Genomic DNA, 25,992 nt, shown 5'->3' with positions numbered 1-25,992 from the left:
GACTTGTGATGACAGTTTTGGTCACAAACGATGTGTTGCTCCTGCACCTCAGAGCAGCAGCAAGAAAATGAATATGGAATGGACTATAAATAAAAAGAAAAATAATTAAAGAAAAAAATTCAGCATAATGTGCTTTTGAACGCAGTACTTGTAGAATATCTTTTAAGGGTTATTGTTGCCTTATTTTGAGTTTGGATCGTGGAGGCCAACGTGTAGAAATATGTAAATGATGTGTCTCAGAAAAAAAAAAAAAAGGAAATACTTTTCAGTTTGGAATTTCTAATAACAGCCTTTCTGACGTCACCCCCAACCCCCACCCCCGTTAGAGGAGAGACGTTTTTCTCCGTTTCTGTCCCGGAGAAGCCATACTGAGACTTTCCGAGAGAGAAGATGCGGGCAGCGGGACTCCAGGTGGCCGCCGTGCTGGCTCTATTTGCCGCAGTGTTGCGGTCGCAGGCGGAGGTGATCGATGACGTCCTGGGCAGCCTCTCCAGGGGAGCATCCTTCCTGGAGCGGCAACATGAGCACATCAACCTGGACGGGGTGGTCGGGTTCCTCATGCTGCAGGGTACGTAAACACCTCCTGCGCTGCTGAAATAGGAAACGGGCTGCAGCAGGAGCGTCCTCTCGGTGTCCTTTCAGCCGCAGGAAACATCTGGAAATATCTGCACTTTCTTTTTGTTTGTTCATCACTATAATGTGGGTCACTATTTGGAATTTTCGCTATAGGCACACTACTACTAGGGGTGAAGTCAGGTAATTTGGGACACTAGATTACAAAGAAAACCACCAACAATTCGACCTTAAGTGTTTCTTTTACTTGCTATGGATCTCTGCTATATGTTTTTATAAAGAAAATGTGTTGCCAAGTAAAATAGAAACTTTGGACCTATAAAGACACCAAGAAGCCCTACCTCACTCTGATGCCATGTTCAAGTAATATTCGATAGCCATTGGTTCAAAAGGACACCAAGCAATTTAGCTTAATTAAAGAAAAACTGAATTTTCATTGTTTCTTCAAATCCATTTATCAGTTCAGACATTAATTCATTAAATCATTCATTTAACCTAACTAAATGTGTGATATGCACAGATGTGTGTATACGTGTAACAATGATGGCTAATTCTGGAATAGTGTGGCTGACATGACCCACTGCAAACAGACTGACACACTATATCTGTGTATGATTACAAAGTTCAAAAACATTTTGTTGATTCTTCTTCGCCCTGCTTTGTTCTTATTCCTTAACCATTTTTGCTTTTCTTTGGTTTGAATATTTTCTTTTTTTATTTGAGTATAGTCACGCTAGCAGCACTGTGAGGCTGTACTAAGTAGGGCTGTGAATCTTCACTGGTCTCACGCTTCAATTCCATCACGATTATCCTGTCAACAATTCGAATCGATTCGATATCCCGATGCATCGCGATGCGTCACCTCCTCAATATTATTATATATTGCTACACATGGTTTTCATCAACAAATTCAAGCCGTCAGATATATGTGAACTCCCCTTTTAACTGTATCTGCTCTTCAAAAAGACACTTCCTGAATGTAGCGGAGTCTGAACAAAAAAAGAAGCAGCGGAAAATCAGCAAGTAACATCATTAGGCAATAATTAATTATGGTCTGTCACTGCAATCGATGCAGAATCGTCCAGGTCCGCATCGCAATGCATCAATGCAATGATACATTTCAACACCCCTAGTACTAAGGCACAGCAATGCTTTGAGCTAAATGCTAACATGCTGATGTTTAGCAGGTATAATGCTTACCATTTTCACAATCTTAGTTTAGCTGCAGCCAAATCACAGTGTGTGTTCTTAGACTTAGTGAACACAGTGTGTATTCACACAGACACTGTGACACACAGGACTTGTTCTAAATGTAATCATTGTTGAATGGAATTGTTAAGTTTTAATAAATTGTCTACAATATCCATTTGCATATAACCTCTCACACAAATGAGTGAACATTTATTGTGCAAAGAATGTGTTTTCTCTTAGAGCCACTGATCCTTAGTCTGTCGTTTTGTGTTTCAGCTGAGCTGAAGGAGGCAGTTCGGACTTGGCCTCACAGCGACCCAGTCAGCTGGGCTCAGAGAAGCTCGGCCGTCGCCCTGGTCAAACGTCTCGACCAAAGCTTCGACAAGGCCGTCGCCGCCCTGCAGCAGGATGATCCCAAATACTACAGAGGTGAGAAGGATTTCGTTTCCTAGAAGTCCTGTGGCGTGTAAAGCAGTAAAACCTACTCAATTGTGATACATGAAATGGAAATACAAAGTTTTTGACAATATGCCAACAAAGAGTGTTGTGACATTCAGCTCAGAAAGCCTCTAATATTAATAAAATAAATGGTTAATAAATGTGAAATGCAACTGAAATCACAATTAGTAATCTGCCTGAGGAACTTGTACTTTACTTGAGTATTTCCATTGCATGCTACATTTAGGATGAAGTGTTCCTTTATGTGTTAAGAAAATTCCCCTTTCCCTTAAGCTAAATAAAGTCTTTAAAAAGCCTTTTTGGATCAGCTGATAAACGCATTGTCACAAAGCTGAAAACAGGGCTGTCATTCTGAAACCATGAAAAGTTGACTTTCTAGAGATACGTGGTTCTCATAGGACAGCGACGCTACAAACATATGATGATCTTATAGAATATGACGCATTGCTGTAGATTAAACCACCCAACAGTAAATAAAGGAGTTGCAATTAGCACAACCTAAACATCTACAGCAGTAAAATGCAACATACACATTAATGCAGCATTCATTCAGAAACATCAGATATAATAGTCAAACACTGACAGGGAACATAGCACTATACATACTTTTACTTTAGGTACTTTACGTACATTTTGCTGGTAATACTCAATAATACATAATTAAGTAAGGACTTCTACTTGTAGTGGAGTATTTATAGTGGTATTAATACTTTTACTGAAGTAAAGGATCTGAATACTTCTTCCACCACTGACTGTACCTGTATGAAAATGGAGCCTTGTGATGACTGATGACAGTTTCTTGCGTCCTTCCTCTCCTGTGTGTTTGCAGAGTTTGAGCCCCTGCTGTCGTGGAGTTTCTGGTTGGTTCCTCAGGAGTGGAGCTCCACCGATCCCAGCCTGGTCTATCCCTCCACCATGACCACCGAGTGTTACGACGAGCAGCTCAGCGACAAATGCCTGACCCTGCTGCTGGGAACCTGGTACCAACACACACCAACACGGAGAACAACACACACTTTGCATGACTTTATTTCCACAACAGAAATCTCAGAGGAGGGATGTGACTTCGGCAGACTGAGGCTCACGACCCACGTCTCTCTTTCACTAGTCTCGCATTGCCAGACCTTCTGGCTAGTCCACACAACATGACGGAATGGGAGAAAAACGTGCACTGGTTTTGGTTTTGGTATTTTCGGCCTTTATTTGACAGGACAGCTGAAGACATGAAAGGGGAGAGAGAGGGGGAATGATATGCAGCAAAGGGCTGCAGGTCGGAGTCGAACTCGGGCCCACTGCGTCCAGGACTAAACCCTCTACATACGTACGCCCACTCTACCAACTGAGCTATCGGGTCTATTGGCATTTCTTTACACCGATCACAATCGTATTGGGACGGTGCTAATCACTGGGAAAAGCCGCAGTGCCGCTGCAAAATAGTCTTGGGAAGGAACTTGTTTTGGTGGAACGTGTACTTTTAAAAGTTGTTTTAGTCGTGCAACAGAAAACTCAGATTGGACAGATAGTCTAGCTAGCTGTCTGGATTTACCCTGCAGAGATCTGAGGAGCAGTTAACCGTAGTCCTCAGAAATCCACCGGAATTAAAACAGCAACACAAAGGAAGCTCAAAGCAACGGATAGCCGGCCGAAAAGAGTGAAATCCGGCGGAATTTCCGTCGGCAACGGCGCAATCCCGGAAGTGGAACGTCGAGGATATAGATTACTCTTTCAATAACATTACACATATGTTTTAGTTGCCTAATCTTACTAAACCTAAACCATAGTTTAGAAAATAATCAAATGTGTCATTTTGGAAGGCACTGATAGTCTCTCTAAACAGCATCCTCTGACCGTCAGGCTGCCGAACTCTGGAGAAGAACAGCTCTGGAAAAATATAATTATTATAAACGTAATAATTCAGTTATTACTATGCCCTCAGCGTAATGCCATGTCAGGCTGTCCTACCCTCTGATTGGTGGAACTTTGTTGGGGCCTGAGAGGATCTGCAGATGCTTCTCAGGGCTAAAAATAGTACTCCATGTCCTCTGTATGTTTTTAAATTAAAAAAACATTGTAATTGAAAGTATAATTTAATTAACAGTTAATATTCTCTCATAAAAACATGAGCTAAACAACTATATTCATCCAAAAAATCTTCATTAATACAGTATAAATGCAGTACAGTACAGTATAAATGCCCAACACTTGCTTAAAGGTTAGGACTTTGCTGCTGCTTTTTTGTTTGATTTCACTGTAAATTTTGATTTTGCTCGCCCAAAACAAAGAATAATGTGGTTTCAGTGTGAGGGAACTGATGTGTGTCTGTCTGAGCAGGAAGATGAACGGGACGCCCTGCATCGTCACCAAACCCTGCCGGGACACCATGACTCGCTTCGGCTGTCCACACTACTCTCTGTCCCACCAGCTGCTCTACTTCATGATCGGAAAAATGGTGAGATGGTTATTTTCTTTCATTTCTAAGGCACTCCTAGTATGAGGTATGGAGTTGAAAGGCATGAAGGAATATTCTGATATTTTAGGAGAAACTCACGTAATGTTCTTGCAGAGGAATCTCATGCTTGCGGATTACGGAGCTAGAGGCAGGAGGTTATGAGTTTAGTTTAGCATAAAGACTGGAAGCAGAGAGCAGAACCAGCTAGCATATCAACACCTCCAAAGCTCACTAATTAAAGGTAACCTATTTTAGGTTGACAATTAAAGTTAAGTTTACATTGTGTGTATCCTTGAGGCCTAAAGACACATTGAATACTTCTTCCTAAAACATTTCCAGAGACAATATTTAAAAGAATTTAAGATGTACATTGCTGCATTTCTTGGCACGTTATCATCACGTTATTATTGTAAATCAGTGGAATAGTCTGAAACTTGCACAACCTCCATCCTCATGGTGCATGAGAACAGGGCTGCATATGCCCCCCCCCAAAACAAGTTACCTTTTACACAATTTATCTTGACTGTTTAAGCAGTACACAAAAGGTGCTGGTAGATGTATTTTTGATCCTTGGACTCAGCCATGTTAGCGGTTTCCCCCCTGCTTTCATTCTCTGTGCTAAGCTAAGCTAATTGCCTTCAGATTCAAGACAAGAGTGGTATCAGTCTGATCATCTAACTCTGGGCAAGAAAGAAAGCCAGAAAGCAAATAAAAACAACATCAAACTATTTCTTTAACTAAGTTGAATACAAAGGCCTTACCCATAGTCAGGCTAGGGGACCGGTCAGGAGGTCGGAGAGCGGGAATCGTCAGTCACGTTTGAGATATGGTGCGGTGGAACAAAGCGTTGACTGACATCATGGCTGCTAAAAACCAAAACAAAGTGAAGGACATTCAAACCAACAGCATCTTGAAGATACAGCATACATCATCTTTTAATATGTAGTTACCCTAAAAAACACCTGCACACTCACTGTATTCTCAGCAGATGCAAAGATAAAAAAAAAGAGTATTATAATAGCATAACTTAGCAGAAATGAGCAGAATCATTGCTTTATTCATAACCTCGACGCTGACTGGTTTGTGTTTCCGTCTCAGAGAGGCTGCACCAACCTGCTGAAAGGCGACACTCGAGCGTCCCGAGCCAACATAACTGAACGCAGCTACCAGAAGATCTTCTGCTCCAACATGATGAAGACCAACCAGGACATCGTCAGAGACGGTCTGACCGAGCAGACGGTGGACATCTTCATTGAAAACAGTGAGTTTTTACCAGGGTTTTACAGGTTGCTGTGTTTTCTGTGCAGTAATGTCCTTAATCAAAGACTTTCTTGATTCAAGCATATTGAATATGTCTTTTCATGAGATACTGTTCTCTAGTAAGCGCAGACCCGAAGGGAAACTGCACTGTGAACAAGTGTAAATCTCTTGAAATGGAAGAGCGTTTTGACTGACTTGAGTTCCTCTGCTCTCCGTCAACAGTCCTGGTTTGTGGATTGGCTGGTTTCTCTGACTTCTACAAAGTTGATTGGCTGCAGCATATCCTCGGACTGCAGGATGAGGAAGTGGGCTGCTTTGGGAGAGACAGTGAGTATTTGAACGGCAGTTAAAAAAAATCCAGTTAAATGCAACGGAATCTGAATCATAATTATGTCATTATTTTTATGGCTGTCAAATTGATTATTTAAGTCTAATATCTTGTGTTATCTCAAGTTATCAACCCTGTTTTGTGGACATTAATGAGTCAAACATTTATACCGCTCCATTGTTCTCGTATGGTGGGCTAATTCCCACAAGAGCTGAATTATCTGTGACTTATTTGTGACAACCTACAGACTCTCCACTCTCAGACTGTTCTGGATTTGAACTCGTAGGTTCCCAGTCTTTTCTGTATGTTTAGATCACAATTGATGGATAAATGAGCTCCAAAACAGATCAAAATCCGGTTCCATTTTCTTTTTATCACAGGTGAGCGGGGTTGCACAATATTGACAAAATGTGATATTGCGATATCGATTATGAATATTGCGATATCGATATTAATTTTGATATTTTTAAATATGTGTAAAATTACAAAAGTTATGGGAAAACGCATCAAAATAGATTCATAACAAATAGAACACAAGGTTTATTTCAACTTACAGTCATATAGGACTGGTCCAACATGAATAAATAAATAAGGACCATTTCTACAGAACGGGACATGTTGTACTGGTTGTACAGTATAAAATAAATAAAATAAAAATTCTTTCGCTTTTCTGATTCGTTCCGTTTTGTTGTCTCTATCTATTTCTTCACTTACACTGTCACTCTGTCGAAATATTCACACACGTCACGTGGTACGCTCCATAGGGTTTGTAATGTAATGGAACCGTGCGCTGACGTGCACCAACATGTGCAAGTGGCACGGTAACCGGCCAATGAAATGATGATCATTATAGCGTTTCAAGCGGGCTCTAAATCGAACACAACTAAGCCACACAGCCAACGGACGGGGCGCAGCGCTCCACAAAATAAACAAAATATTGCATACTTATCGCGACACTTTCAATATAATATTGCGCAACGTGATATCGCGATAAGGATATTGAGTCGATATATCATGCACCCCTACAGGTGAGCCAAAGAAATTAGGATTTTAACAGGTGGTGTAAATGAGAACTTCTTTGTTACTTAGCAGGTGTCTTTTAACAGCCTGAACTGGACTAACAGTTTATTACCTCTGCTGTTTGTTTTTCTCAGAGAACATCATCTCTCAGATCATCGGAGACGAGCTGCTGGAACAGCTGCAGCTGCACAGGAGAGTGAAGAGGAGGGAGAAAATACTTCCAGGTCAGTGGGGGACCTGACAGATCTGGTATAATATACTGTAAGTCTGCCATCACACAGAAAGCTCTCTCCACAGAAAATCAAACAGGGAGCGTTATAACATTGTTGCTCCGATTCATAAACTTATCACTCTTACATTTAGGGATTTGAACACTGGTGTGTGATGCTAACCACCTTGTGCCAAAAGAAGACAGAGGAAATGGTTTTTGACTCTAACTTTTTTTTTTTAAGCTCCGATTCCTGTACCAGTGCTCACTTTCCCCCCAAAAATTTAATTTTAATTTCACCTGTATCTGTATATTTAATATTGGTATACCACACTGTGTGTATATTTTGAAGCGGGGTTTCAGTAGAAAGAAAATAGTTCCTACACAAAACTGCTCACAACCAGGTCTGTGGATTATCTTCAGTAACCGGGTCATGATTTCTGGAAAGAGAGACGCTGCTGTTGAGTCCTTCAAATATATTATTTTGGCGCTTTGAGCATCACAAGCCGAGTGTCATCTAGTTCCATTATATTTGGGAATTATAGTGAAGGCAGACATCTCTATGGTCGATATCTCGAACACTGTTTAACTCACACCAAAATAATCTAGATTGTTAAATAGCACTACTAGATAGATAATAGAACTTTTCCCTTTACCGTCCTCCTCTTCCTTCTGCTTTCTGTCTGGTCTCTCAGATGGCTGCTCCAGTCACATGACGGCAGTGGCTGTCGGTGCTCTGGGAGGATATCTGAACTACTACCTGACAGAACAGGACATAACCAAGAGGCCGCTCTCCTGAACGCACCCACCACCCGCCCCTACCCCTCCTCACAGGTGTGTTCACACGAGCAAAACGTAATGTTGTAGACCATCAGGTAGAGGTGCTTTTTACGACTGGACTCCCGACACAATATGTTGCTTTACGAACATAAGTTGTAAGATGATGAAAATGCTTAACTAAACGCTGGGATGTGGCCGTTTGACACTAAATGAAAAAGATTTCTTCTACCTTTATAATTTTATAAATATAATGAGGACGATGCCGTAATCATTATGTGGTGTATCTGACCTACAGTTAGTGATCTAATCAATCCTCAAAAACAGATGTTTTTTTAAAGTAGTGATGCTCCGATCCAGCAGATTATTCCAAATAACTTGAGTAGTTAAAAAAGGGTAAATCTGATCTCCATGCAGTTCATGTTGCTGTCCATGTGGAGCTGGACATGCTGATGCTGCTGTTGTCTTAAGATATAGACAGGCAGTGTCTTCAGGATGTTATTTGATCTGTGATGCAACAAGCTAGTTTAAGAATGTATCTTTTTTTTAAATGAAATCAGAAAATATTACAAAATAAATCAGGGGGTCAGATTGATCTTTTTGCCACACAGCTTCTTAACTACTTTCGCAAGGGATAGATATTGACAGCGGTAATCGTGATGTCATCTCCTGGTTGGTAGTGTTTATCCTATTTGATGTAAAAAAAATTGTAAAGTAATTTGATATTTTGGGCTGCTCGGCGATCAGTCAGAGAAAAAAGGTTTGCAGAGGAGAGACCCCAATTTAGGTAAAAAATACACCTGTTGAGTTTTCGAGGATGTATAACATGATGTGATGCATCAAAGGAAAATGTTAGAACATGGTTCTTATTCTCGTCATTGTGCATAAATTGGGCATGTTTGTCCCCCAATTCCGACATCTGAAAGGTTTGAGGGGTTTCAGATGATGTTCGATGATCTGGCAAGCAGTTTGTTTGAAGCATACTGACCTTTAGTGGTGGTTCTTACTGGGCGGTTGCTGTAGGATTTGTCTGTAAACATGCTTAAAAACAGAAAAGCCTGGTTGGAGCATCTCTATTTGAAAAACAAGGACAACAAGACATATTTACTGTAGCTTTAAAGAAAAACATCCTAATAAGCAGTTTTCCTTCCAAAAATAACATCTTTTATTTTATTTTAAATTATGTTTATGTACTGAATATAAAACCACAAAGGAGGGCCAGAAGGCAGCTGTACAACCAGCACTGACCAAAGAGGATGTATGCATGAACTATGAATGTCTGTAGATGAACTTACATACATGTTCTCATGTATTTCATGTTAGCAGAATAAACAAAGTCTGTTGTATTTACACACGTTATCCTCTATAACAGTATATAAGTAGTACTGATAATAAATGTAAACTTATCTCTGCTTACATTGCTGGCTGTAAGAGTCATAAAGTAAGAACGAACACAAACTGATGATGTAAGATCTGTTGGAGCCATCTTTCTGCCAAGACTCCCCGAGCTCAACTCAACTTCAAAATAAAAGCTTCCCCTGGGGTGTGCGTGTGTTGACGAGAGACAGGGAAGACAGAGGGAGTCCAAAAGCTGCCCGAAGGAAGTCGGGAACTGGAAACGGTTTTGATTCCCAGAAATATAAATCTCGCACAGCAGCCTCATTATGTGCGCTGATTGTCTCTTGATTCCAGTTCCATTATCTTTTATATCAAAGACGTTGACAAAATGCCATGGCTGGCTGCAGTCAGCGACGTCACTCATCTGGTAGAAACCTCACACGAAACAGTGACACCTGATGAATGATGTCACTTGTTCCAGCCAATGACCTCATAAAACAGCGCCTTGAGCAGTCGAGCCTCGTAGGTGACAGTGTTCTTGCCGATGTGAATGCGGTGCTCCTCCAGAGGCTGCTCGATGATGGCCGGGACCTCCTTACCGTACACTACAGGTGAGACAAACTGATGTCAACTCAAACTGAACAACATATAAAGGTCCGCTAGCGTCTCCTAGAGGCTGAAATGCTCGTAGCACCACACATTATGAAAGCGTTCCGGAGGGATTTTGCTATTCTTACAGGTAAAAGTCTGACCTAAAGGTGGCAGTAGAGGAAAGGTCCCAGGGCCTTACAAATCTAAAGGGTTCATACTCTGAATAACATGAATGTGCTCGGCTAATTTAGACTTTTTAATTTAGTGTTTATTATATAAGTTGTAACTGTGACTAGATCACTGAAACCATCAGGATTCATCCTCTGGAGACCATAAATATAGATGCACATTTCATTAAAAGCTGGCCAAGATACCATGTATGGACACAATGTTGATAATTAGGGAATTTCGGTAGCTGTTGCTACGCCTGTTAAGCTTTCTATTCTAATGCTGTATATATGCAATGATAGACAATGATAATGAGGGCAGATTTACCATTGAAATTCTGAGGATTTTTTTGAAACAAAAGGTCCTTGAATTCAGACAAAAAGGAGCAAATGCAGAAGCAGTTTCTCACTGTCGCTGGCAGATTTGATCAGCTGTAGCTACCTAGCTAATCGTAAGTTAGCTCCATGAGTTTAATACATTTTTTTGACTTTTTAATGTCTTCAGCTGACTTTGTTTAAAACAAAAATCCTGTAAAAAAGGCTTTAAATATGTAATAGATGGCTACATGATGTACTGCTAAAATGTGATAGCTAAAGCAAAAGGTAATTATTCTCACCATATAGAAAACATGGAAATAAAGAAACTGAATTGTTCTTATATTGCAGTGTAGAACTAGTCAGTCCTAGTATGCTAAGAAAAAATGTAAGATCAGGCTGTTATTTCATGCTAACATATCCCTGCTACTGAGCCTATATCTAAGTTACTACTGTAGGGAGTAAGCAAGTTAGTTAGCCAGAGATGCTTGCTAAGCTGATCGGTTGCTGAGCTATGACTAGGAAAACTGCTGTCTGAGTGAGGGCTTTGTCTATTGTCTATTCTGACCTGATGGTGATGCTAAAAGAAAGCTCCAGGGGATCATGGGATGCTAAATATGTGCATTTAAAAACAGGATGTTAACAATCATTTAAAAACTGATAAGTGAAGTATGTTGCATTGGAATCAGTATATATCTCTCAAAGTGCTCAGCTCAGACAAAAAAGGATCCTGCAGAAAAGCGGCCTGTTGTCACACTGATGGTGTAGATAATGTTGGTACTGTAGTGCAGTGATCCAGCTTTTTGCAGGTGTGTGTGTGTGTGTTTCTGTGTGTGTGTATGTGTGTGTTAATGCTGCTCACCCTCGCAGTGCTCCAGGAACTGGATACACTCCTGTACCACAGCGTCCCTCAGCATGACCATGTGTTTGGACATGTTCTCCAGCAGAGAAAGGAAACAGCGCTTGGCGTAGAACCATGTGTCTGTTCCCAACTACACACACACACACACACACACACACACACACACACACACACACACACACACACACACACACACACACACACACACACATTAATGTTAATAAAGGTCCTGCTAGTGTCTTTGTTTTAGTTTCACTTATGGTTTTACTCTACAGGATGATACGTGGTGACTTCCTTCTGTTTTAAAGGAATCAGAGCTCAGACTGACATGATAGTCAGATTGTGAGAAGCTGGCGTGACTGTGTGGCTCGCCAGGCTTCACATTCCTAAACTCCTCTGCTTTCACTGTGAATGTGACTTTGTGGTGGTGATTGTTGTGAGGATGAGGAGGGCGCAACACTCAGGATGACGGCTTGTGTTCTCAGCTGGAGCTTAGTGGACTCAGCTGCAGCCAGAGTCTGCTGTTGTGGCTGGATGAGATCAAAAGGTCCCAAAAAGAGCAGCAGCTCGGCCTCAGAGAAGAGTCCTGCAGGGCTCAGATGGTTATTTTTGGTTCAAAACTTGATGATTGTCTTTCCAAATTTGACATTTTAATTCTAAACACTTTCTGTAGTTGTGTTTATGACCTCCTGTCCATCACACAGCCTCTGCGACAGTGACAATACTGCCTGCTGCTCTTAGAACATAAAAGCCAAACTACTTTCTTTAAGAATATATGTTGAATGTAATCTGTTATTTAAACATTGCTACAAACTTTCTGAAAAGAAAAAACCCAGAGAACAATTAAATGGCTGACCTTCTTATTGTAAGGCTCCAGGCTCTTGATGACACGAGAGATGCCAAAGTCATAGTTCCCCTTGGCGCAGTACAATGTCCTGAAAGAAAAACACAACTTCACTCACTAACAGCTTATTGTAACCCTCCTGGATTTAATTTACATTGCTAAGTGTGTAGATTCATTCAAGACCTTAGGAAAAAGATACAATACACAGACCACATACTAGGTCAGTTAATGACAATAAGTAAAGGAAAGCTTCAATTTTTTAAATCACAGATTTGGACTATTGTCAAAATTTAAGGATGCCTTTGTTTGTTTTGTTTTTAAAATCACTTTCACTAAGTCTCCTTGTATCTGTCCAAGCTTAGTGTCCTTTCACTTTGAGTTAAAGCAACTGAAATATGTCAGTGTTGGTACCATGGGCACCAAACATGTTCAATATTTAATACTGTATTTAACAAACCAAAACTAGAAGGGCACTTGGGGAGCCAGACCTCTGCCAAAGCATGCCCTGTCTTACAGTGTTAATGCAGTGTGAATTTTCCCTGTCCGTAACACCTTTTCCGATAATTCCGACACCCCATGAACGCAGCACAAATGCCCTATCTCGATATGTTAACGAAAGTGAAAAAGAAAAAGAATTCATGTATCTGCCCTGTGGTTCGGATCCGCTCCAAAATGTAATGGGTTCTTAATTGGCCCGTGCTACACCCTTCCACCTTCCATCAGGCCAGTAGTTTTTCCATAATCCTGTCAGCAGATAAACAAACCAACCAAAAACATAACCTCCTCGGTGGAGGCCAAAGCAACAGGCAATCATATAACTGGCTCTGCTCTTTGTCTTGATTGATACACAAAGTGTGAAATAAAAAATAAAAACATTTGAATTATAAACTGAAGGAATGAAATACAACTGACCTGCAATAAACCAGGATGAAATCCAATTTCATAACAATTTGATGACTATAACAATTAATTGGAGTATTTCACAATTCCATGTCTATGTTACATATTTTATATTATGATTACTATTTATTTAATGATGCCTGCTTTATTTATGTGATATTAATCACTTTGGGTCTCCATAACTAAATGGCACTGTGAATGTTAATAGTAAAGATTTGTAGATAGATATGGTCTTTATGGTTCCAGGAATAAAATTAGTTTTGAAAGCCACCATGTTTGTGTCTCACATGAAAAACATACAGCTATACATATAATGAACAAACAGTCACAAATGCACACTGAAAGATTTCTAAATTGATGAGGTTCCTGGAGCAGAAATAAAAAGATCAATGCTAAAGCAGATTGTAAAAAGCTTCTTCCTGCAGGATTAGTGAAAAGCAGCAGCAGCTGGAACTCACCCGATGACCAGGTTGACGATGCAGAGGTGGAAGACCTTTTTGTCTGGGTCGTCGTAGGAGATCTGCTCCTCCTCTTTCTCGATCTTTCTCATCAGCTCTTCAGCCTGTTAAACGACAGGAGGAGGAAACAAGGGGAGATCGATATATAGTGTGTTCAACAAAACCACACAAGTCAGAAGAATGTCAATTAACCATACAACACTTATCCCCATACAAAGACACAATATTTACAGGCAAAACATGAAAGTTAACTTTTTTTCTTAAGTAAAACAAAAAATATCAACAAAATATACTTACAGTAAAGAATAAAATGAGAAATCAGTGGTGGAAGAAGTATTCAGATCTTTTACCTGAGTAAAGTAATACCACATCATAATAACATTACAATAAAGAGCAGGGGCGGAGCCAGATGTAAACATTGGGGGCTCAGGCCAAACCTAGAAGACGTCCGGGGCATGCTCTTTTTATAGCAACTATTTGCATGATTTTTTTTAAAAGACATTTGATAATAGAATACCTATTATTTGGGAAAAACCTGATTGTTGCCAAGGAAAAGAATCCTCCTGTATAGCCTACATCCTGTTTTTAACTATTAACTATGAACACTTAATAACTGTCTTCATCATTCTGAAACCAGAACACAACAAATGTTAAGCATGACTCATTTTGACTCCTGACACTTTTTTTCTTTTTTTTTTTTACTTATCTTGAAACCAATTTTTAGTAGAGTTCACAGACTGAATGGCAATATACACAGTAATAGAATTTTTGCTCGATTGATTAGACGGTCCAGTCAGAGAGACGGAGGGAAAATGACATAAAGTTGAAGGTGGGCCTATTTTAAAAACCTAAAACATTCTGGGCATTTGAGAAAACATAAAGGGCTGGAGCCCCAGAAGCCACCCCTTGCTCCACCCCTGTGTAAGGGACCTGCATTTAAAATTGAACTTAAACAGTAAAAGAACATAAGTATTTTCAGCAACACTTATAAATGTAAGTACAAGTACCTCAAATGTTTACTCAAGTACAGAACAGTACTTTCCACCACTGTATAAAACTAATAAATAAGCAGAATGACCCCTTTCAGTGTTATATTGTTAAAAACAGCAGTGACAGGATGTGAACAGGACAATAGCACTGTGTTAACTTGTATGTGCAGTACCTCTTCATTCTGGCTGGTCAGGATGTAGGACACACACAGGTTGGCCAGGACCACAGCACTCACATTCAGGATCTACAGTGGAAACACACACACACACACACACACACACACACACACACACACACACACACACACACACACACACACACACACACACACACACACACACACACACACACACACACACACACACAAAAACACACACACACACACACACACACACACACATATATATATATGTTGGCTCATTTTACAGAATATTTCCAGCCAGCACTCTGACCTTTCAGAAACCTTTGTTAAAACCAACCCAGTGCCTGCAAGTTTCCTCAAACTGATTTTAGGCTTGTTTGAGCTATTCAGAATAGAACATAATCCAAAGGTTTTCAATGACAATTATTCACATTAGAAAATAAAAGCCTAACCTCAGACATTTTAAGACTATTTGGGATGTGAAGAAACCCTGCTAAACAATGTTGCTCTGGTAAAATGTGTGTGTTTTCAGTGAGGAATGGTAACCCTCCAGGGCCTGCAGCTGAGTTTATTGTGACTTCATTTTCTGAAATTGGACAAAAGTCAACATTTTCAGATGTCACAGAATGACACAAGCACCGCTTCAAAAACACAAACAAAATGAGAACCCCACACAGCAAAAAATAAATCATGGAAACAGATATCATGCACAGATGTGAAGACACTCCAGAGGAATCAATACAGAGCTGTTTGGGTCTGTATTTTTACCGAAGGTTTGCACTTGCAGGGACACTCCTGAATGTTACACTGCTCCACCTGGACAAAAAGGCAAACTGTCAACATTTAGTCCTGACCTCAGACTGTCAGTAGGGCTGATTAACAGCATTGTAATTGAGTGTTTACATCAAAATGATTAAAGTATTCAAGTGTCTGCATTTTTCTCAGTCCCTGCAAAAAAAATTGTATACGAATGTGACTAGCCATCCTGAAGCACTCACGTTATCGTAGTGCTTCTTGACGATGGGCTCGTAGAAGCCGATGGCCTCCTTGTATTTGTTCTGCATGAAGAGCACGTGGGCTACGTTCAGCTTCCAGGTATCATCCTCATTACAGACCTCCACCGACTTGCGGAAAATCTTTTCCACCATCTGGAAGTTCTCCCTGTTCCAGTAGATCTTGGCCTGGGCCATCAGGACCACGATGTACCTGGGAAAAGGCCGGGACAAGTACATGGTGAATAGCTTTTTGTATTTTCCCAATTGCAAAATAATTTTTCCTGTAATTAACTAACTGGAGTGAGGCCTTTGGTTGAAACATTAAAGCATAATATGTAGATGTGTCCTGTGGTCTAAATTATTGGTCAAAGGATTCTTTTTAAGCTTCCAACAACACGTTTCTTCTTGTTATTATTAGTTCTCGCAGGGGATAACATTTTTACATTAATGATTTAAGATTCAAATGTTTTATTTGTCACTGGCTGATACAATATGTGCGGTGAAATACAGGTAAGTGTGTAATAAATAATAATTAGAATAAACAAAAAACTAAGGATTAAAAAAATAAGAAATACAAACATATGATTTATGATTAAGTATTAACATGCTGCATATATTGGCCCGGTGTACAGGTGGGCTATGCATTTTTTCAGTATAAAACTTGAAAATATACATGTTAACATATTGTATTTAAAATGATTACATATCAGATATCAGCGATCAGCCTCCTAACTACTTTGCTATCTGTTTCAAATGCTTTTCCTCTCACATCTCACCACTGTGTTTATCTGTGTGTGTGTGTGTGTGTGTGTGTGTGTGTGTCCTCACTTCTCTTGCATCAGGTCGTAGTCCTGCAGAGTTTTCTTCTGTGCTTCATCATCTCGAGCCAGCCTGGCCTCCTGCACCTTAGAGAAGACGGACAAAAAACAACATTCAGCTAAAAGCTTCCTGAAGATAAAAAAAAAAAAACCTCTATGAAGGTCTAGAGTGGAGGAAGAAGAAGAGAAGAAGAAGGTAAACAACCTGCTTGGCCAGCTTCCGTAACTGTTCTGTCAGTTTGCCGTTCATCTCATCAAACTTCCTAAAAGCCTGTGGAATAAACAGACAGTTATATTAATTTGATAATTTAAAAATATTCAACAGACAAAATTACAAAGATGGCACAGATATAGTTGTGTCTCAGTGGGTCAGGAGCTGGATACAAAGACAATGTAATGAAACCTGCTCACTGAAGAATAAAAAAATTCTGTGTAATTATTTGGTGACTGTGACCAGCTTAGTCTAAATGTCACCTGTAAAGGCTGTTTTACATAAGAACTTCAAATGTCAGTGTGCAGGTTCTTCCCAGTACCTTTATTCCATCCCAAGTAGTTTAAACATGTTTGACCAAATGAAAGTTACTGTGCTGTCCAAACTGTCCAAACTTAAAACAATCTCTGCTTTTTGGGATCACCAAAGTGCAAGGTTTCATGCAACTTGAACCAAAAGGTTTGTTAGTTTTAAAATTATTCATCACTGGGAAGAGTGGACATCCTTTTAGTTACAGGTGATGCACTAGCAATTTTTAAAGCTAAATTAATATTTTTTTGTCCACTTGTGGGCAGATGAACATGCTGTAAACACAAATGTGGCATATCATCACTTCATAAAGTTGTCGGTGAATCTGTGAGCAAACTGGTGCTTATTTACACAAGCTTTACAATTGTTGGTGGACAACAGCTTAAGTGGGATTTATGCTTCGGTGGAGGCTCCACGCAGAGCTTTCACTGTAGCCTACGTAAGTTTATACTTGTGCGTCAATCTCTTTAACAGAATAGCAGGGCCGGCGTGTGTGTGCGTGGGGAGTGTGTGTAGAGCGAGTTCCGACTCTAGAGGCATAGTGAGAGAAACAAAGCATCTCCCCTGTGCGTTCTGACCACGGTCGAAAATCTGTAGCAGGAAAAGTTAACCCTCTGCTTGATATCACGTTGTTTTTGGAGAGGTGCACGTCAGACTACGGTGTAGGGTGTCTCCATGTACCTACGTACATACCCACGGCGTTGATTTAACGAAGTAGCATAAATTGGCCTTTAGTGCTGCTGTAAAAGAGGTTGATGAGACTAAATAATGACAAAACTAGCTGAAAGATGCTAAAAACACTGTAAATCTGAGGAGAACTGTAGTGTTTGTGATACTTCTCTGTGGGTAAACATATTGAATAATGTGGCTTTAGATATAAAATGTTCAGTACCTCCTCTGGTGCTGTCTGGCAGGTCAACAAGGCATCAAGAAACTCATACATGTACTGGAAAGGACAAAAAACATGTTGACTTAAATATAGCTTCTGTCATAGGAAACCTGTCATGATTATTAAGTTTTTTGTGCAGGCAAACAGACACAGAAAAACAAGAGTCCCTGCATTGTGAATTAGGACCTGGTGTGCTTTTTAATAAAAACATCACATATGAAGCAGTCCAGTAACTTACCGGCGAGAGGAACTTGTAGGTGAGATGGGCGTTCTCTGCCAGGACGTCAGCTGCCAGATCAAAGTACTGAGAGAGAGAGAGAGAGAATACATCCAGGAGTGACATTAATGCCATTTTAATGAAAGCCCACACCTCTCTGTGTGTGTGTAGCTTTTTCCACTAAGACTCACACAACATGACTCCAAATCCTTTTGGAAACATTGCTATTCGCTGCATGGAAACCACTCGTACCGTATGGTGAAAAATGCTGACACAGACAGTCCCCTAGTGCAACAGAGGGGTGTCATGTTTGTGGAGAATAATTCTCTGTATAATGAAGACGGCTCCACAGGGTGGGTGCTATCATGAAGATCTGGTCAGTCTAATATCATTCAGTATATCAGCCCTGGTACAAACAAGGTTATCATTCAGAGTTGTTGGTTATGGAGCTAACAAGACGGGAAACGTTTCATTTACTCAGGGAAAATAAATGACGGATGATGTGCATGGTAAGTTCATTCTCTTGAAACAACTTTCTTTCATAGTGGAATTGATGTCTTGTAATTTTGCAAGGCCTTAAAAGGCCTTAAAAAGGTATAATATGTAACTTTTCATAGTGCGAAATTGGTTATGAAACAAACTTTGGGGAAAAAAATTGACTTTTGGCAAACTTGCACAGGCTGGATGTGAAAGTTTAGTTTAGTTTATTAGTTTATAATGTCGTAGACAATCCCCCTTAATTAACTATACGGTAAAAGAAGCAGCTTTAGCCTCTATGGCTAATTTCCAGCTGTAGTCCTGGCCAGCTAACAACAGGCATCCTAAAATACAATGGTCAACAAATTAAAACAAATTACATTACATCTGTAATGACAGCAGGCCTAAGCAAAAAGGATTAAGACATACAAAGAAGTGGAACACAAACAAGCAAGCACAAACAAGCAAGCACAGATGATGGCAAAGGAATTAAAGCAGTCCATGCAGTAAATACAATACAAAGGAGACAAAAGAAAGGAGAATAGTACAGAGGCCACACTGAAAGCACATACAAGACATAACATGGAGGCAGGCAGCAGAGATGGAACGGCAGCAACAATGACTATGTCACATCAAACACACATCACATCTGACAGATTAATGTGTGCAGTTATAGTTATTGGACAGCCATGTTTTAAGGTGTGTTGTAAAGGTGGAATATGTACGTATATCTTTGAAAGTAGTGGGCAGTGAATTCCTGTTTTGTATTGCCGCAACAGAAAATGATAATTGATCAAATGTGCTTTTCCTGAATGAAATTAGAAGGTCACCTTGTGTGGTGCTTCTGGTGATCTGACTGCTGTTATTAGTTTGTGAAGTAATTGAGCCCAGGAGTCCTTGAGCAGGTCAGGACTTACTACTTAAAGCCTGTTGTGTACCTCATGTTTGCAGTAGAGCAGCAGCAGGTTTCCGAAGTTGACGGGGGGGAAGGAGGGCTGCTGCAGCAGGAAGGCCAGCTTCTCAAAACCTTCCGATGGCTTTGTGTCCATGTTCACCAGAGCCTGGTTGTGGAGTGTCACTGGGTCCAGCTCCTGCCAACACACACACGCACACGCACACGCACACACACACACACACACACACACACACACACACACACACACACACACACACACACACACACAGGGATACGCTATGTTTCATGCCTACATAAATACTGCATTATATATTTTAGTAGGCATTAAATTCCACTAGGGGGCACTAGTTGTACACTTCTCACACTTCTCCCAGGTTAAAAAGACATTCATGACTCAGCGCCAGTTAGAGACTGGACCAAGGACAGTGCCCCATCTGTACATTCATTTTAATGAAGCAGTTTCAAGACGATAAAACTATCATCATTACCTCCATGTAAGCCTTCACACCTATGTCTCTATTCTAATATTCTATTAATCTCTGTTATCTCCAGGCTGTTAGTGGGGCAGGTCCAGGCAGCCCTAATTCAGATTATATAAGAATTATCACACATAGCCAAAGGGTGTAAAGAATCCAGCTGCGCACACACGGACGCACGCACATGCACACACACACAACCACACACACTACAGTTGGTGTGAATGGGTGATGATAGTTACCTCCTCTGATCGGGGGGGCATGTCTGTCAAAGCCTCCTGAGCTCCTTTCACTGCAGGGAAACACATGGAAACAAAAAAGAAAAGAAAGCAGTTACTTTTTGTCTGAATCAGTGTTTCTCCTACACACTTGACTTCATGGGATGAACAAATTAAGAAAACTTAATTTAAAGAATCTCAAATAATCAACACTTAAGTTACCCTCTGGAGTTTTCTTGTAAAAGTAGAAGAAACAAGAAGTTCTGTTCAGTGTTTTCCACCATAACACACTGTGTATCCTGAGGACTAACACATATGTAGAATGCATTTCCTTTTTAATTAAGCTGATTTTATGAATATTTAAAATCCTGCATTGTTTATGTCATCCTCTTCCTTGCTTTGTAAAAAAATACTGCTTTATGGCACTAGTGGTCAAAAACTCCCTCAAGTTGTTGATAATTTAAAGTGCTCATATTATGCTTTTTGGCTTTTTCCCTTTCCTTTATTGTGTTATATATCTTTTTGTGCATGTTATAGGTTTACAAAGTGAAAAAGCCCAAAGTCCACCCCAAAGGGACTTACCATCTCCAACAGAAAACACTGTTCACAAACCGCTCCAAACAGCTCTATTGTAGTCCAGCCTTTACTTCCGTGATGAACGTGCATCACTTTGTAACACACGTTATAAGGTTCGCCTAGCTGCTAGCATGGCACTCCCTCATACTCTGCAACTGACTAGCTAACATTACTTACTGCACATGTGTGACTCCCAACAAAGATTGAACAGAAGTGAGATGACTCACTCAATAGCTAAATCAGAGAGCAACTACAGGGTGAAAAGAGGAGCTGCAGCAATGTGCAGTACAACAAATATATGGTGTTTTCTGATAATTAAACCACATAATAAGAATATTAAATAATAAATAATATAATAAAGTAGGTCACTAAGTCATTAAAAATATATAGACTGGACAAGTTAAATCACTGTTGTGTTGTATTAGTTTGGAAAGTAGCCAAATACTTATTTCTAAGAGAATGTCACAAATTATGACTTCAGGGGTTATTTTGTAAATATCAAGCTCTCTAATCTCTCCCTCTATCCTCCTGCTTGTACATAAGTTACATGTTAATCTTCTGAAGCATTGAGTGAGGTTCTTACGGTTCTTCAGCTGATATTCGATGGCAGCTTTCAGGTTGAAGGCTTCGATCAGGGCCGTCTGATGCAGCACCAGCGTGTTGCCAACGCTGTGGACATCGATGCCCTCAGTGGTCATGCCGACGCTCAGCTCTGGTGTGCAGAAACACAACGTCAGGTTAAATATTGTTGTAAGATCATCAAGTAATGTAACTGGTCTAAAGTCTTAATTCAACAATTAAAATGTTACTGTAGCTGCTGTAAAGACGAGTTAGTCTGTATGTTGGACTAACACAGATGAAATGATGGCAGTTCCTCTGCGATGTGGTTTTACCTGGATGTTCTCTGATGCCTCGCTCGATGATCTCTCCGATGTATTTAAGGGCCTGAGCGTAGTTCTTCAGGCTGTAGTAACACAGGGCGATGTTGTAGGACAACGCTGTGAGAAAGGAGGAACAGAAAGACAAAGACAACAAGATACATTGTAGGGATGATTTTTAACCAAATATCCATCTGGTAGCCTACCAAATTTCTCCCTAAATTTGTGATAAAATAACAATTTAAATCATATCATTAGACTCCACTTTTCCAAGCTTGTAAAAATTCAACAAGAGCCACTGAAGGCGTATTCATGCGTGTGTCTCTGACAACTACCTGGCACGTATCCCAGCACTTGCATGGCGGAGGTGAACTTCTTGCAGGCCTCCTCATACTTGCCATCCTGGTAAAGCAAACAGCCCATATTGTAGGCGTAGTCTGGGTCATCCTGGGGTAGCTGCTCCAGCAGTGACTGCACACACACACACACACACACACACACACACACACACACACACACACACACACACACACACACACACACACACACACACACACACACACACACACACACACACACACACACACACACACACACAGAAAATGAATGGATGTATGATTGATGGCTGCACATAAACTGTCACCATATTGAACTGAAATGGTATGGTATAATTTGTGTGCATTAACAGATAATGTGAGAGAGCTTGTCACCTTGGCAGTGGAGTAATCTTCCTCACAGTATTTGATACAGGCTTGCAGCTTGACCATCTGTGCCAGAGAGAGAACGAGAGAGAGAGAGAGAGAGAGAGGTGTGGGGGGGATAAACCAAAGGTAAAGGTAAGTGCTGGTTTGACTTTGGGCCAAAGAAATTAAGCAATAACATGAACTACAGCCATCCATAATTCATTTTCATCATCAGGAAACTATTTTTCCGTAATTAGTTCACACATTTTATGTGGAAGTTACATCACATTTCTACATGATCTTTTATATTGATAACATGAACTTAAATTCCACCATTAGTTTGACTTTCTGGTGATGAAAAATGTGTTCCCTGTTGCTGTGCTATAAACATTTTGTTTGTTTTATTTCATTAGTTGTACATTTATGGCCCATATGCATTTGTTAGAGCACTTCTGCTGAACAACAGCTCCCAGTGATGGAAAGTGTGTAAAGGATGGAGGGAACAGAGTAAAGACATTTCAATGTAAATAAGGTGGAATTGTTCTTAAATCACAAATCTGAAGCAGTGATGGAACACCTGCAGCCAAACTCGTTCAGGTCCCCATAAAACAATGCAGTTAGTCTTAGTGGAGCTGCTAAACAAGTTTTTTACATGCAGCATTTCGAGCCCAGCATTGTGTACACGCTGTACCTTGATGTGACTGCTGGGGTTGTCGAGCACGAAGGAGGCCTTTGTGGCCTCAGGATAAGCACCAGCTTTGTATAGGGACTGGGCGAAGTAGACCTTGTACTCCTCAACCTCTGGGTGAAGCTGGGTGAGCTGCTCATAGCACTCTGCAGAGTTGGTGAAATCCTGGATGTGATAGTAGCAGTAACCCAGCAGAGACAGCGCTGCCCTGGACTGTAACACAATAGAAAGCAAGAGTTAAACTGACGGTCGTCTGCAGTGTGGGTAACATAAGGATGTGGGGATAAAAAAAAAGAAGAAAAAACTCACTCTCGCATCTAAGACACAACAACATTCAAATACAAATCAGGATGACTGCAAGTACTACAGCATGAAATGTGTCTTTAAAACTTTTTTAAAACTAAATATAAATCATAAATTAGTGATATAAATCAGCTTAACCTATATTTTTTAAATATTTTATATTAAAGACTAAATCACACAATTTCCACTCAGGCTGCAAATAAAGTTGATGTTTTATTATTGTTATTCTGCCTATTATTTCTCAATAAAAAGTCAGAAAACAGAAGAAAAAAAAGAAAATACACACATTGAAGAAGCTGGTATGAGTAAATATTTGTCTTTTTTGCTTGAATTTTTTTTTCCTACCTATTGATATACTAATAATTTCAGCTCTATTCACAATGAAGTAACGTTAACACTTTAAAAAGCAGCAATCCTGGCATTTGTAAAACTGGAATTTTTGCTTGAAAAGTGACTGAAACCATTAATTGATTATCACAATAGTTGAAGCTTAATTAATTAATTAAATTAATTTTCTGTTGATCTACTAATTGATTAATTGATTGTTTTAATTTAAGGAAATTCAATAAAATAAAATAAATTTAGGCCCAATATTTGCAATAAAAGACTTATAAAAGACCTACAGACATCCAGAAATGTTATACTCTATACACATTTTTTATTCCAGACACCTACCTTCGTGTGTTTTTGAAGTTGGCCGTTTAGGATGTGAATTGCTTCCACATACTGCCCGTCTTTAATCTAAAAGACAGAGAATGAACTTTGTGGTTTATATACAGTGTTCCTATTATAATTAATATTATCTTACAGAACTAGCTATATAGCTACTGACACAAGCTGTTTCTAATAACGTTAACTTTAATTCCCCGAGCAACATTTCAATGAACCATTTAACTGTGTAACGTTATGCGGAACTGCAGCACCGATAACGTTAGTTATTACTAGAGATTATTTAGAGATGCAGTAACGTAACGTTAACATTAAAGTTAACGGGCAATAACGATGTAAAAGTTGACCTTTTATTGATTTGTGTGTGTGCTTGTTGTTTTAAATGTATGCTGAATTTCCGTGCAGTCTATCACAAAAGTGTTATATGTCGAGTGTATCTTTTCAATAAGCTAGAAACACTAGCTAACATTTACGATTTTTGAATGGAGTTTCGTTCAGCGTTAACGCTAGCTAACTGTTATAACCTTAACGACGCTAACGTTAGCTTACCCCTGAGCTGGGAAGCTAACCTCAACTAAAACAACAACATTCTCACCAGTTTGTATATTGTAGATGTGTACTCTCCGTCTTTTATAGTTGTCATGGCTTCAAACGAGTAGTTTTAGCGACAACAAATTAATTGTAACGTTGTGTGTTCACACAATCTGAAATATATCATCTAGCTAGCTAGCTTCTGTTTAGTGGACGGACGGGGCGCATAGGTGCTGTTACTTAGCAACGGAAAAGGACCGGAAAAGGAAGTTTTGACAGACGCGTGTAACAGCCAATCATAAAGGAGAATTAGGTTACGCTGGCCCACCTTCAATGTTTCCCCCCCCAAACCTTTATTTACGTTACTGTTCTTTTCAATGGTTCTTTTACAGTTTTTTTTCGATTGCTAAACGACACTGGGCACAACTGAAGCCACATGTGCAAAACTCTAACTAAAGTCTGCGCTACCAACAGTCACCTGAGCTTAACAGTTCACATCAACTGCAAAACTCATTCCAAGCAACACAACTCTTAACACACGTCTCAAAACAGGCTCGGTGCAGCCAGACACTCAGAACAGTCCTCACTGAGATAACACACACTGTCACTCAGAACACACTGAGAGTAAAAACACTAGCATCAAACACCAATACAGAAATTACAAACTTTCTCATCTTTACAGTTTAAACAATTGAAGTGACTTCACACTAATCAATAGTTTCTTTAAAGAAAAGATATAGATTTTATGTAATATACCAATTTTACGTTAGGAAAACAAGAAGGAATGAAAATCAGCAGTTTGCTTCAATATAGTATTTTGTCTCTAGTAATTTAGGTAATAAGGTACATAACAGTAACAAATAATAGTGTGACTAATCCTGCCTCTCTCCAGCATCATGAGGCAAGTTTTCTTCATCACATTGGATGTCTGCATCATCTCTAAATACAAATGTAATGTGGTGTTTCTATTGCTTTCACCTCTGAAAAATAGTAAGAACACAGTTTAACTATAGTAAAGATATAGTGTTTTTCACATTTTTTTTATAGCTGTGTACATAACCTCAGACATCTTACCATATATAACATATTGGTATCTTTGCTCTTTTACCTGTTTCTCTCAAACGGTACAGTGTATAATTGTTTCATTCTAATTTGGTGTTTGTATACAAAAAAAGTTTTTCTGAGCTTTCTCTCTCTCTCTTTTTTTTTTTTTTTTTTTTTTTTTTTTTTTTTTTTTTTTTTTTCTCTCTCTCTCTCTCTCTCTCT

The 25,992-nt window shown here is 39.7% G+C and overlaps 2 protein-coding genes across 3 annotated transcripts; one reads left to right on the top strand and one right to left on the bottom strand.

The window, feature by feature from the left end:
• Positions 1-333: 333 nt before the first annotated feature.
• On the top strand, positions 334-9,615 carry c15h16orf89 (chromosome 15 C16orf89 homolog). The gene is made up of 8 exons (XM_039825770.1): positions 334-568; positions 2,041-2,193; positions 3,053-3,203; positions 4,555-4,672; positions 5,771-5,933; positions 6,155-6,259; positions 7,415-7,504; positions 8,184-9,615. Exons 1-8 carry the CDS (start codon positions 391-393, stop codon positions 8,285-8,287), a joined length of 1,062 nt encoding a protein of 353 aa, XP_039681704.1. The 5' UTR covers positions 334-390; the 3' UTR covers positions 8,288-9,615.
• On the bottom strand, positions 9,407-24,981 carry flr (fleer). 2 transcript variants are annotated; one of them, XM_039825768.1, is made up of 20 exons: positions 24,791-24,981; positions 24,202-24,267; positions 23,227-23,436; positions 22,563-22,619; positions 22,188-22,323; positions 21,868-21,972; positions 21,558-21,686; positions 20,423-20,472; positions 19,727-19,879; positions 18,333-18,398; positions 18,098-18,151; positions 16,891-16,956; positions 16,696-16,772; positions 15,871-16,078; positions 15,641-15,688; positions 14,903-14,974; positions 13,741-13,844; positions 12,395-12,473; positions 11,539-11,668; positions 9,407-10,208 (listed from the first exon to the last, which is right to left on the bottom strand). In XM_039825768.1, the coding sequence occupies exons 1-20, from the start codon at positions 24,836-24,838 to the stop codon at positions 10,072-10,074; spliced, it is 1,995 nt and encodes a 664-aa protein (XP_039681702.1). In that variant the 5' UTR covers positions 24,839-24,981; the 3' UTR covers positions 9,407-10,071. The 2 variants fall into 2 exon arrangements, with proteins under 2 accessions (XP_039681702.1, XP_039681703.1); XM_039825769.1 differs by lacking the exon at positions 15,641-15,688.
• Between the last annotated feature and the right edge of the window lie 1,011 nt (positions 24,982-25,992).

This window comes from Perca fluviatilis, chromosome 15 (genome assembly GCF_010015445.1).
Source record: "Perca fluviatilis chromosome 15, GENO_Pfluv_1.0, whole genome shotgun sequence".
Classification (NCBI taxonomy): domain Eukaryota; kingdom Metazoa; phylum Chordata; class Actinopteri; order Perciformes; family Percidae; genus Perca; species Perca fluviatilis.
Note: the sequence above shows the minus strand (reverse complement) of the source record. Positions and strands in the feature narration are given on the sequence as shown.

What these genes read in the sequence shown, in the direction of transcription:
- c15h16orf89 (XM_039825770.1), top strand. Translation starts at nt 391, where the DNA reads ATGCGGGCAGCGGGACTCCAGGTGGCCGCCGTGCTGGCTCTATTTGCC. An exon ending in CGGGTTCCTCATGCTGCAGG is followed by an intron (nt 569 to 2,040) that starts GTACGTAAACAC and finishes TTTGTGTTTCAG; the next exon opens with CTGAGCTGAAGGAGGCAGTT. An exon ending in TGATCCCAAATACTACAGAG is followed by an intron (nt 2,194 to 3,052) that starts GTGAGAAGGATT and finishes GTGTGTTTGCAG; the next exon opens with AGTTTGAGCCCCTGCTGTCG.
- flr (XM_039825768.1), bottom strand. Translation starts at nt 24,838, where the DNA reads ATGACAACTATAAAAGACGGAGAGTACACATCTACAATATACAAACTG. An exon ending in TACGGAAGCTGGCCAAGCAG is followed by an intron (nt 16,773 to 16,890) that starts GTTGTTTACCTT and finishes GTCTTCTCTAAG; the next exon opens with GTGCAGGAGGCCAGGCTGGC. An exon ending in GTTCCTGGAGCACTGCGAGG is followed by an intron (nt 10,209 to 11,538) that starts GTGAGCAGCATT and finishes TCTCACCTGTAG; the next exon opens with TGTACGGTAAGGAGGTCCCG.